The following is a 13,596-nucleotide window of genomic DNA, read 5'->3' as shown; positions in this document are numbered from 1 at the left end:
AAATATAAAAGTCTCCAAGTGAATTTTATTCTGTGCATATTTCACATGAAAACTTTTTGGTATGAATTTTGATTTTTCGCTGTTAAAATAACAAATGAAAATTGACACTATCCAGTTACAGTAGGACAAGAATTTTAGGAGTTAAAAAAATTTGCCAATCCTGGAAGTTCGTTATATAAAACTATTAATTTGGCTCTATAAGTTTTTATCTTCTGTGCAATGTGCATATATAAGAAATGAAAACTTTTTAAGTATTTTAACGTTTTAATTACGTTATTTATTCGCTACAATTTGAGAACCAGTGCTCTCTCGTATTGCTTTCTCTAGATCGTTCTTGTTTACCAAGTGTCACCAATCACTGTGATGCTAACAAAGCAATTCTACTAACTAAGTAGAATCGCAATTGAAACCACTTAGATCAATCAAAATATTTTCCAATAACTGTATAATTATAATGAATGTTTTTATACAAATAGTATCGGTGAACGTTACACGGCACAATAAAAAATAGTAGTATCAGTATTTTATATACCGTCTATCACTATTTCTTTATCAAATTCAACATTTTATATTATTTGCAGTTATAAAAATAAATCAGTAGCACTACAATCTTTTCAAGTCTGCCTCAGATTTCTGTATTTGTTTCATGATCATGGTCTATATAATAGGCAAGTAGGTGATCAGCTTTATGTGCACACATCATCGATTTTTGGGTCTATGGCAAGCCGGTTACCTCAGGATATTTTTCTTCAGAGTTCTAAAGAATGTTTAATGCGCACATAGAAAGAAAGTCAGTCAGGCAGTTGGTGTACGGCTGGGAATATTACGAGCTCACAGATGTCGTAAAAATACGTCATTACTGTATATTAACTGTTAACTGTTAACGTAAATATAAATATTATCTGGGGCTAATTAACGTACCGTATGATTTAATAAGGAGCCTGAAACTTGGTAAAAGAGATTAGGAGAGATGAGATGAGATTAGAAATTTACTGTAACTGTGTTTTTGCTACTCATACAGTCCAGCTTCAACAATCTCCCATTCTCGTTTGATAATCCTCTATAATCTCCTCTATGCGCATGGGCGTACGCAGGGGGGGTTGAAATTTTCTTCACCTTCACGAGTTCTATTACTTACCATAACAATCAAATAAATCAAATATATTAACAATTTTATTAATTTACATGGTAATAATAAAAAGTATAACAAATTACACTTTGGTATATAGCTGTTTTTTAATCTAATCAGAATTTAATGAACATTCCAGAATACTCAATGTTGAGATACTCTTAGTGATATTTCCTTCATCAGTCCCGTAGTAACTATCGACACTTTCATATTTAAGTGATTATTTACTTAACCCAAATTGAAGTTTTGGTAAAACGTCTTGGCAAACAAAATAAAACGCTTGTGTGTGTAAACGATTCTCACCACCCACCTTTGGCGCCGTTCGTGGGAACTAATGCAATGTTTGTCTATACTTGAGGGTGCTCATTGTCAATTGTCATATGACATTTGCTTAGCCATAGATAATATGCCACTGAGTAAATAGCGCTAGTAAGCAACTGTTCTATCACTTTGATTGGTAAAAGTTTCGAATGTTGTTAATGTCTATAGAAGTTGAGATTTATTTATCCACAAAAATACATACATTATCCTTACTGCACCAAAGTATCGGGGATCTGTGCAAAAGAATGGGTCTTGCCCCATGGTATTGCAAAGAACTTTGACCTCCTTTGCACAATATCCCTTAGGTACTAAGAAATCGAGTTATCGTAAAACCTGGGAAAATTATTTCGACCTGGAATCTTTTTAATGAAGCAAACGGCTCATCTAATGTTATTTATTTATTTTATTTATTTATTTATTTATTTTCCATTAAATTTTCCTATCTTTACAGTTACAACTAATGCGATAGAATTCCATTATATTACCCACACCAACTAACCTACATACAAACATTAAAAAATTAAACTAAAATTCCTAAATTCCTTGTTAAGTGATATCGCCGCCCATGGCCACGTCCTTTCAGTTTAGGCCTTTGCAGTTCATTAACCCACAATCCAAATATCTAATACCAGCCTCCACATTCTCAAGCTGCTGACATCAATAGCCGATCCATGACGTCCTTCGAACATTCGTGATGAAAATAGAGGAGTGATTCGCGTGCTAAAATAGTTCCCGCCTCGAACCAAAAACAGTCAAGTTAATAATAGAGCAGCTAGAGGGACGTTTTCATCCCGTGATTCACCTGCTTCGATTGTTTTTACGTCAATCGCGCATGTTTACGACTGGATCGTCAGCTGACGGCCGGGAATAGCCCTGACATAGCCGGCCACGCTATGCGCCCGCGCACCGCAAATAGCACGCTATAATTAGACGCGGTGAAATCGTGGGTTTGTTATTTTTCTTCGCTGCGATAATTGGGTTAGGTGCATGTGGGTTAGGGCGTCGGCGTGTCTCCGGAGCTAGGTGCAGTGGCCGCAGGCCCACGTCCTTATTGTGGGCTATTCCGTATCGTAAGCATGTTATATGTAGGTCAAACTGCGTTTAAAAAACATCTTTTTTATAAGGATTGTTAAGCTGACTATCCACCTTATAATATTGAGTAGTTCTAATTACTACCCAATTCAAAGAGTACATGAACATACAGAGGGAACAGAATGTAATGATTTTGATTTTAATTATTAAGAAATAATAATCATGTGTTCACAGTTTAAAAAGCCTTCTAAGTATATTTATCAAAACTGTTTTAACTTTACAATATAATATTAACTTTCTGATCGAATTATGATTCGTTTTTCTGCCTTTTAACTAAAATTTAATAGCACCGAGAATATAACATTGGCAAACAAACGCGAATCAAAACCGTGGTAGGTTTTTGACTTGAATAGAAAGTGTAAATTAATTTAGTATAATTTATACTTTCATAACAAGTTTCAAAGTGTTTATTATTGTTTCATGGTATTGAGCCTGTCAAGATAATTCATTTTGTACGTTTAAATCCCGTACTCGTGATTTGAAGAAAACATTGAAAGAATGTAATGTATATAGAAAAATCTAAGAAGTCAGGCAAAAAACCCACCATAATATTGGACATCAGTTCTGAGAGGTATACTTTGAAATCGTACGTTGAAAACCCAAACCTGTGCAGTGAAGAAAAATGTCTGAGGTATAAAAATCAAGGTAACGCCTTGCAAATAAAATCAATGCAAAAGATGACGGGAAAATGGCGTTCAGCTACGAAACGCTGTATTATCTTCGTATATCTGATGAAATATACTTTTAACGATGTCCACAATCAGGACTTTAGCCTGCGGCCACTGCACTCAGCTCTGGAGACACGCCGACAGCCTATCCCAATTATCGCAGCGAAGAAAAATAAATACTTACCACTTAGCACTAACTTTTGGCTAAATGTTACACTGAGAAATTATCAATAAAGCAGTCGCTAGATTCTTACAAGATCTCAAACCATTTCCGCACCACGCCATGACTAATTACCTTCAGAGTAATTTCTCGATAAACACAATTTATTAGTTATCGCTCGCCACGCCCACACGGGTACTTAAGTTGATAATAATTATGCATCGAACACATATTGACAGAGCCAACCAATTAGTAATAGACCCACTATTAAGGCAATAGACATACATGGGATCTATTTTGATAGCTTAAGTAACAGTGATTAATTGCTCGTATAACATCATTTTAATATCGAATTTTCATATAAAAACATAAAATCTCAGCGAGAGAAACAGACATCAGAGTTACATGGCTTACAAGTGAATCTTCTAGTCTAAAAATACATTTTACTAATAGAACGGTGATTCTACAAAGCGACCTCTCTGCTCCGAGGCCTGCCAGTTAGCCACCAGCTCCAGGACCACATGGGTAACCTATTTAAAAAAAATAAAATAAAATACGTTTATTTTGGAACATAAGATCTTCTAGGTATCACTTATTCCACGTCAATCAATTCAAACTTGTAGGCATCCCTACTCATCGGCAAAGACAGAGGGTGTAGGCCGAGAGAAAAAGCCGGCGTAAAAAACTCTCGGTACTCTTTTAAAAAAGCAAATCATCAAACAATATTTAAAACAAATATATCAAATTAATTAGAGGCAGCCTGCCCAGCACTAGTCCCAGGCCCTTTTATCAACTAGATAATCAATAACTTTATAGTAAGCCTTTTTACACAGCTTTTCTTTAATACATTTCTTAAATTTATTAAAAGGCAGAGATAAAAGAGCCTCTGGGATTTTATTAAAGAAGAGAATCCCTTTCCCCAAAAAAGAATTACTAACTTTACACAGTCTAGTACGGGGAAATTGCAGCCTGCGTTTGTTCCGAGTATTGACATTGTGCGTATGTTCTAATCTAGTATATTTATCACTATTTTTGTATACAAACATAATATTTTCATAAATATATTGCGAGGGAAAGGTAAGTATATTAATTTCCTTGAATTTATCTCTGAGAGATTCCCTACATTTTAAATTATAGATTGCACGAATAGCCCTCTTCTGCAGAATGAAAACAGATTCGACATCAGCAGCGTGACCCCATAACAATAAGCCATAAGTCATTAGGCTGTGAAAGTAACTAAAATAAACAAGTTTAGCTGTATCGACATCAGTCAGTGAGCGAATTTTTTTAACCGCGTAAGCTGCAGAACTAAGTCTCTTCGCCAATCCGTTGATATGAGGGGACCACTGAAGTTTTGAATCCAAGGTGATCCCAAGAAATACAGTTGTATCATCCAGATTCAATTCTTCATTATTTATAGTTGGTCTAGTACCCATAACCCTCGCATTTCTTGCACAAAATTTAATGCATTTCGTTTTCTTAGCATTAAGCAGAAGGTTATTCATACTAAACCAATGGACAATCGAAGAGAGAGCGTTGTTCACATCGTCAAAATTGGTTATTTGTCTTTTGATTTTAAAAATCAAGGACGTATCATCTGCAAACAAAACTATCTGATGTTTTTTCTCTACCATGAAAGGTAGATCATTTATATAAACAAGAAAGAGGAAAGGGCCAAGAATTGAGCCCTGTGGTACCCCCATATCCACTGCCGACCCAGAGGACCTCTTACCATTCACTTCGACCTTCTGAGTTCTACCATGTAAGTATGAAGTCAGAAGATTCAGTGCGGTATTCTTGATGCCATAGTGGCGGAGTTTCCCGATTAAGGTCTCGTGTTGGACACAATCAAATGCTTTGGATAAGTCGCAGAAAACACCTAAGGCGTCATGCGACTCCTCCCAAGCCTTAACTATATATCTATATAACTCAACGCCGGCATCGGCTGTCGAGCGACCCTTGGTAAAACCGAACTGATTATTGTGTAATAATTTGTTTGCGTTAAAATGACTTACAAGTTGATTTAATATAGTTTTTTCAAAGATTTTACTACAGGTAGGTAGTACGGAAATAGGTCTAAAGTTACTGGGGTCGGACATATTACCTGCTTTAAATAAAGGAATTACTTTACTATGTTTCATAAGATCGGGAAACTCCCCACTTTCGATACAATTGTTGAAAATTATAGCTAGATGGGGGGCAATTATATCAATTATGCTACTAATTATTTTTACAGAAATACCCCAAAGATCGGTAGTGTTCTTAATATCAATAGTTCTAAATATTCTAACTATATCGTCGGCACCAATGGGTCAAATTTATAATAATATTACCTATTACTTTCCATTTGGATCTGTTCTTTGCACATTCCATTAATTTCCCCTTAACCTCTTAAATCATCTGTCGAATGTATGGCATACTAATCCAAATTATGATTCATGAATTTATATCATATTAAATCATGTACATACGGCCTATGAAGCCAGCCTAGCTCCCCTATATGGTCACCCTAAGCCGTGATTGTTCGTAGGCGTCAGTCACACTTCCATATAATGAGTTATTTGCATGCTAAACGCTTTTTTATTAGCAGTTTTCATTAAGTCAATTTCAACTTGTTTACCACAAGAAATGTGTACGAGACAAGGTTATTTTTTAAATGTTAACGATTACCACCTTAGCTGTTTGGGAAAGACTGCGTTTCTTTCTCAGTTCTCTATCCGAACTCAAATTGGTCGTTAACTTATTAGACATTAAATTATGTAGTTGCCACAATCTACAGGCAATACAGACAAATATGGCAAGTGTTGAAATAATGGCCTCTTCTTCGCGAATGACTCTCATTCCTGGGATCGTAGGTCGAACACTGTCTAATTGACTTTCTGCCTATGTGCGCTTAGCTCTCTCTAGAACGGTGAACGAAAACACCGTGAGGAAGCCAACGGCGTGTGTCAGGTACAAAAGTCTAATCACCTACTTGCCTATTAGTAAAAACAAATGATTACGAACCAGAAATCTGAAATATAAATTTCTAATTTAACTATATCCATATCCGTATTAGTTTCGTAAAATTTCTCGATTTCCCTTTCTCACTCTCTCACTCTCTTTCAATCGGTCTCAATCGCACTCTCCCTTTTCTTCGACAAAAACGCTGCATATCTTCGTGACGTTGCGTAAAATGTTACTCTCATGCGCCTAAAGAAGTTTCACTTCGATTACCACAATTTTAAACAAAATTAAATAGCTCCATCTTTAAAATAGCTATCTTTAAAATATCTAACCAAATTAAAATAAAAAGTAACTGATACTGACTAGACGGACGTCTAGTCGAATAATTCAAAAGAGTTATAAACTTGCGGTATAGGAAACTTTGATATTATTCTCAATACGGGACCAGAATTTTATGGTTTGATAAATTTTAATTAGTTATAATGAAAATATTTAAAAAGCTCATTATTGACGTGCCCTTTTTTATAATTATAATTTATTAAATTTTAAAGTTAGTTATTAGGTATATTAGAATTGACAACAATTATATTTTTTACTTATTAAATTAGTTAAATGATTGTATGACAAAACAATTTACTCCCAGAATAAAATTATAATTTTTTATGCACAATGACACAATTTAACAACGATATAGGCTAAATTGAGATTTATAAGTCATTTAAAACTAATTAACTAAAAATTTTTTGCATACGTGGTCGTTCAAGTATTAAGCAGATTTACTGCAATGTGGAGTACATTGTAAGCAAAAGTAAAAGTATAAATACTAATAATAATTGATACTTTTATATAGTACATAAAAGTATCAATTTTTTGGAGGAATCCTCGAAAATGCATTTGGTATTCTAGCATAGACAATGTGTGGGTAATATGTGTAAATAATTACTGTTGACGTAATCACCAAATAATATCAATCCATATAGTGCTTACTGCTTAGGTACGTAATAGGTACTTGAACGGCCTCTATGTTAAAAATCCCTTTAGTCGTTAAATTGTGTCAGTGCAGAGATCATATAAAATCAGAATAATAAAAAAATCGTTTATAATTAGCGTACGAAACTTTTAAAATAATATTTTTATTAAGGGTTTTTTAAAAACACTACTTGTACTCTATTAACGGGAAGAAACTGTTCTTGTGTCTATGATTTTTACATTAATTAAACTAATCCTATTTTATATCTTACATCTAAACATTTTATATTACCTATATGGTAATTTAAATATAATATTGTACCGTTATCTACATTCGTTTAAGCTGAGAATAAAACGGTGCATTTCAATCGTGTAAATAAACAGACGGACGTTATTGAACTAAACGTGCAGCATTCATTGTCAATGTCGGGCAACGGAGGCACGCGATTCATAGAAGGCTTCACTGGGCGGTGGGAGTCGGGCGAGGATGGGCGGGACGGGTGGTGACGTCAGACTGCCGCCTCGCCATTGGCTAGGCTGCGCGCGCCGCTACCGAATATGGGACCGGTGCACTCCGAGCAACGCTTTCAGTGCTAAACGCGCTGTATCTTACACTATTAAAGCGATGTAGCGCTGAATATTTCAATAAATATTTTTTTTTACTTTTCATATTATATAAACGGAATATCTTTTAAAACAATAGTTTTTAATCATATACCCAACTTCATGTTTTAACAGCACATATTTTTTTGTTATGTATTTTGTTTTTAATTGTTTAACGCAATATATTTGCAATAAACTAACAAAATAAACTTTTTTGCGCCCAAAAAAAGCGCTTGATACAAGCTTTATAGAGCGCTGTTATATCGTAATACCGCTGGATTAAGCGTAGCGAGCGCTGATTTGGCACGAGAGGACCGGTGGTCCATTGATAAAACCGCGGTGCGGGGTCGCGCGGCGCCAGTCCCTTTCGCAGAGGCCGCGTGAAACGACGCATTCACGCTGGCGCTGTTCGTAATCCCGTTGGGCCCTTGGGCCGAGGAGCAGGTGGTCCCGGACGGGATGGGCACCGACTGCGAGCCTCCAGCCGGCGCTCATCTCCTGTCCCTCGCGGACGTAGGAGCCCTAGGCTTCGATTGCGCCCTCAAGCCCGTGTCCACTTCAACGTCAGGCTCACAAGGCGATCTCAACACTCCCGTAGCGACGTCTGACTTGCCCGCGTTCTTTCCGAGTCTGCTGGAACCCCCGCTTATATCAGGTGTGTACGGGTTGTAGGCGGAATGTCCCGATAACGTTGTAAATAAACAACGCCGTTTAGTGCAGTGTTAATTGTGTTGTGAGTGAAATGGAAAGTTGGATCAGTTTGATTGCAGGAGTATTCGACACGGTAACGTCGCGTCTCTGACCGACGGATTATTTAATACTATTAGGATTGCTATTTGGATTCCAAATGAGAAATAAATATAAAAATAATTTAAATATTCGCTAACTCAAATTACACAATTACTTTAAGCACATAATAATAAAGCTTTCAATTTCATAAGCGATAAAGCCCATGTTTTATTTCATTCTGTCAAAATCTTTCGTAAAGGTTCGAATTACAGATAATATTGACATTTTATTGCAGATAACGATACGAATTATTATAACTTCTTCATAACGTTTTAAGCATTAAATATCGACGCACTTAAAAATATTAATCTTTCCGGGATTTATATTGTTTACCAGATGATAATATTTTTTAATTGGATAAAAGGATTTTTGATTATAAGGTAATAATAACAATGGATAGTTACAAAAATTGTGATAAACGATATCAATTTCCGTCTTTATCTGAGCTTGCCTTCCGTTGCGCGACTTTGTTAGTTTCATAATGAACACGCGAAAGCTTAAATGTTACGAGAATTATTAAATTTCAAATAATTAAAAACGTAGCAGTTTAAAAAAATAATATTACTATAAAATTGTTTTGTTAACAAATTAAATGTTTCTGATAATTTCAAATACTTTCATGATAATTATGTAAAATATTAAAAATTAAATAAAAGCTGATTTTAAGTATTTTTCATTTTACAAGAATTATTTTAAAGTATCGAAATATGTTTATAAACTAATTTAATCCAAACCAGGAGGTGAATATAAAGAATATTTTTTAAGTGATACCTATCGAAAAATATTTTTATAGAATTACAAAAAAACACAGTGTACATTTCATTACAAAAACAGCATGTGTTAATCAGAAGGAATTACTATATTTTATTCATTATTTAATGATTTGTAAATCATTGAAAAATCATTTATAATAATACTTTAACAATATAATAAAAATATCACTAAACAAGTCTGCATGATAAATCTAGTTCAGATCTTCGGCAACATGTTTTTAATATTTTTTATATAATATATTTTTTAATAAGTATAAATCTTTACTTGTATTTAGAGACGTTATAACAACACACTATGATTTTTTTTTTTCAAATTAGTTTCAATGAGAATTAAGGTTCACAATAAGTTGTCAATAAATATTGTCTGGTTTTTTTGTCAAATGAAATACTCCGTAAATATTTATATCCAGCTTCATACTTGAAGCAAATTTAGTTTTTGTCCCTGAAAGAACAACCGTAATAAAATCTCTTCTTTTTTTTGTTGGCATAAATATACCGATTAAAAATATATTATAATGAAGTATATTAATAGTTGTATCTGTTGTTGCAGGTACATTACCAGGCGATGAGTTATCACTAGGATGTTCGCCACGACGCCACAAGCATGAATCGTCTCTATCTCCTGGCACACGCGCAGAAGACGCCAGTAATGCATCAAGTGCTAGTGCCTCATTATATGGGCCCCCCATGGGTGCTAAACGCGCCCCCTCGCCACCATTACAGTGGCTGCTGCCGTCTGGCCCGGGGCCCGGCAGCGTCGACAAGTACTTCCAGCAGGAGTACGAGGAGCGCGTCGAGCTCCTTCCGCCCGAATGCCAACCGCAGGCCTATTGCCCGCCACAGCCGTGCCCTCCACAACATTGCGAGTATCGGCCACCACCGCAGCCGCAACCACAGCAGCAGCACACCTGGGAAACACAAGAGTACGCCAGCGTGCCGCAGCCTACGCCCGGGCCATCAGGACTTCCAAAACGCGAGCCCTACCCGAGTCCCGTTTCGGACAGGCCAGTCCAACTCGCCGAGTACAATCCTTCCACGAGCAAGGGTCACGAGATTCTCTCCCAGGTCTACCAGCAGAGCGCGCAGCCACTGCGCCTGATGCCCGTTAAACCGCGCAAGTATCCCAACAGGCCGAGCAAGACCCCGGTCCACGAACGGCCGTACGCCTGCCCCGTCGAAGGCTGCGACCGCCGCTTCTCCCGTTCGGATGAGCTGACGCGGCACATTAGGATACACACGGGTCAGAAGCCCTTCCAGTGCCGCATCTGCATGAGATCATTCAGCCGGTCGGACCACCTCACGACCCATGTCCGCACGCACACGGGCGAGAAACCGTTCGCATGTGACGTGTGCGGCCGCAAGTTCGCACGATCCGATGAGAAAAAGCGGCACGCGAAGGTTCACCTCAAGCAGCGGTTGAAGCGCGAACGCGGCGGACCTCATGACCACTCTCACGCGCCGCTCTAGCCCCGCGCCGTCGCCACTCCGGCGACTGCAACTGTGACCACAGCGACCGTGACCACGGCGACGGTGACCGTGGCGACGACGTCGCCGGCGAGCGTCGCGCCTTCGCCCTACGGCGCAGGTGATATGCCCGATCCCCCCTCGCCACAAAATTGAACTATTAATATTTTTCACGTTGAAGTTATCAAATAATTTCATCGCCTAGGTGTAAAATCGTCTTTAACGAAGCTTTATTAACATTTGTAAATTCATTGAAATTTATATATATATATCTTTTTATACATATTTGTAATTATTGCGATAGGTAATGATCAACTCGATGTATTTATTTGGATTAGATAGGATAATTGAATGAAATAGACTGGGAACAAATTGTAAGAAATGGCCTAATGTGACTAGTACGCACCGGGAGGAGACAGAAGCCGGTGCAGTGCGAACACATATCCTTCTCTTGTTTTAGCTTCAGTAGATAAGATTTATAACTGAGGTCTCGCGCATCGAAACGTGTTCAGTGAGTGATAGGTGATGACTATACGATAGTGTACGGTGATCGAGTGTTGGTCACTCAGTTCGGATCATTTAACTAGCACATATTGATGTTGTACTGTTATCCGGTCAAACATTTTGTAACACTACCTTTTCGTGCGTTAATTGTTTAGATATAAGTGATTTTATAATGTTCTTGTACTTGAAACTAACGTGAAACAGTGCCATTCATTAACTTTACTGCGTGCCACGGCTGATTTTTAGTAGTAAGTAACATGACTGTTGTTAAGTAATAATTTTACATGAAGTTCGTTTCGATTTTCTAGTCGTAGTTATGGGTGTGAAAGTATTCTGTATCCTAACTGCGGATCTGTAGTTTCCGACTTTAGATTTGTTTTCGACAATCTGTCAATCTTTCTTTGCTCAAGATTTAATTTAACTAAATTTGCTCAATACTCTGTCGTTTCGTATATTTCAACTTACCGTCTTATTCCCAGTGGCATGTTTTATTAAAGTAATTAGACTAATCTAGCAAAGTTAATAGAGTAGGATTTAAATTATGATCTCTTAATCATTATTAATTATTTACATTAAAAGGCCCTTATTTATAATACTCATAAGATTCTTAATACGTAGCTATACTAAATTTTTTGGTGTTGAAGTTTACACTGGATCATAGGCGTTACGTGTTTGCACGTGGAACTTACGACACACACAAACTTAGACTACATAAGTGTTGAACGAGCACAAATAATTGCCTTTTCTTAATGGTTGTTTAAGAGTGTTCTAAATTATATATATGCATCACATACATTTAAAAATCGTCATTCTGAAGATCAAACAGGGTGGGCCTTTTAGACTCGAGTTTGGGCGTTTCGAATTAAAAACAACTGACAATAATAATACTAACTATGCCAACGCTAATAGAACAATAGAACGAGCTGTTTTTTCTTCGTTTGGGAAAGTTAAGGCTACCGCAAATAGTTCGCGATTCACCTCTTGTTAGCTTTTGTTAAGTGTGGCTCTAAAGTTTATACTGTTTTTACTATTGTAGATGAGACGAAGTCTCTTAGACAAGGCTAGCGTAGGTAGGTATTTTTAAACGTGTAAACAAATTAAATGTGTGACTATTGAAACGGAAAAGACTAAATTCTAACATTTTATGTATTGTTACATCGCGTTAAAGTTATCGATGTACGGAGTTGAATTGGGTCTTGCAATCTACTTTTTACAGAGTCTGTGGAGTTAAGGTGACAGAACTTTTCATTGTTAAGTATTGAGTCTTGCGGTGCTGCCGATATAGAGCTGCTGTCATTCTAAGAAATGTTGGGAGAAATTAACTCGTAATGTGAAGGCAATATACGTCTCGTCTCTCTAGCCTTTGGCGATATTTTAATGCTTTACGGTGTTCACACTTTTGTGAATTTGTACGAATTTCCTATACTGTTATTACACATTAGTCTTATCTTGTGCGTTCGCCAGAGTGAAAAATGTTGTTGATGTTCTATTATAGATAGTGATAAGAATAATTTTAGGTATTGTTAAATTTCTCTAATTTTTACTAAATTCTATTTAATATATTTGTAAATACACTGACTATGTTTTGATTTAATGTGTATATAAGAGGAAAAAGAAATTTTTATTTAATATAAAAATCACCTAAGGTGCAAAAAATACAAATTGTTGAAAACTTGTAACATGCTTTTTATTTATTTGCGGCGAAATATAAAATATTCCTCGTCTTATTTATTGAACACGAAAATATAACAGAAACAAAAATACTCTTAAAGTTCTAATACAGGTGCCAACTACAAATTACCGAGTTAATTTTAGGTAAAGAAAAATTTATATTGGCACGAAAATCCAATCTAGAAAACTCGTATTAACTGAACATGTTTGAAATTAGAAGAATTTAAGGTTAATTAAAACTGCATGACGCATTATTATTAATTAATGAAATGTATCATGAATTAAATATAATCGTTAAAAATAATTTTTATGTATGCACTCTTGACACTAATCCCGACATCTATTGGTCGTACGCTTTAACTTTATTCGTTATTTACTTACAACAGATGGCGCCAAGCTCAAGATCAATTTCTAATCTTACCTCGCCTTATTTAACCATGTTAATAAAATGTCCACTAGATGGCACTGCAATCATTTTATTTGTTAGTACATACTCATGAAAAAGCC

The 13,596-nt window shown here is 36.2% G+C and overlaps 1 protein-coding gene across 2 annotated transcripts in view; it reads left to right on the top strand.

Moving 5' to 3' along the window:
• The window catches only part of LOC110998303 (early growth response protein 3), a 39,848-nt gene extending 26,828 nt beyond the window's left edge, over positions 1–13,020 (top strand). The window contains exons 1-2 of one of the 2 annotated variants that reach the window (XM_022266859.2): positions 8,257–8,543; positions 10,001–13,020. In XM_022266859.2, coding sequence (XP_022122551.2) covers positions 8,348–8,543; positions 10,001–10,917 — 1,113 coding nt within the window. In that variant the 5' untranslated portion in view covers positions 8,257–8,347 and the 3' untranslated portion in view covers positions 10,918–13,020. Of the gene's footprint in view, positions 1–8,256; positions 8,544–10,000 lie in introns of those variants that run through there. The other variant, XM_022266858.2, reaches the window with a different exon arrangement.
• The last annotated feature ends 576 nt before the right edge of the window (positions 13,021–13,596 follow it).

The sequence above is a fragment of the Pieris rapae genome, chromosome 3 (genome assembly GCF_905147795.1).
Source record: "Pieris rapae chromosome 3, ilPieRapa1.1, whole genome shotgun sequence".
Taxonomy (NCBI): Eukaryota; Metazoa; Arthropoda; class Insecta; order Lepidoptera; family Pieridae; genus Pieris; species Pieris rapae.
The sequence above is the reverse complement of the archived record's forward strand: the minus strand, read 5'-3'. Positions and strand labels throughout refer to the sequence as shown.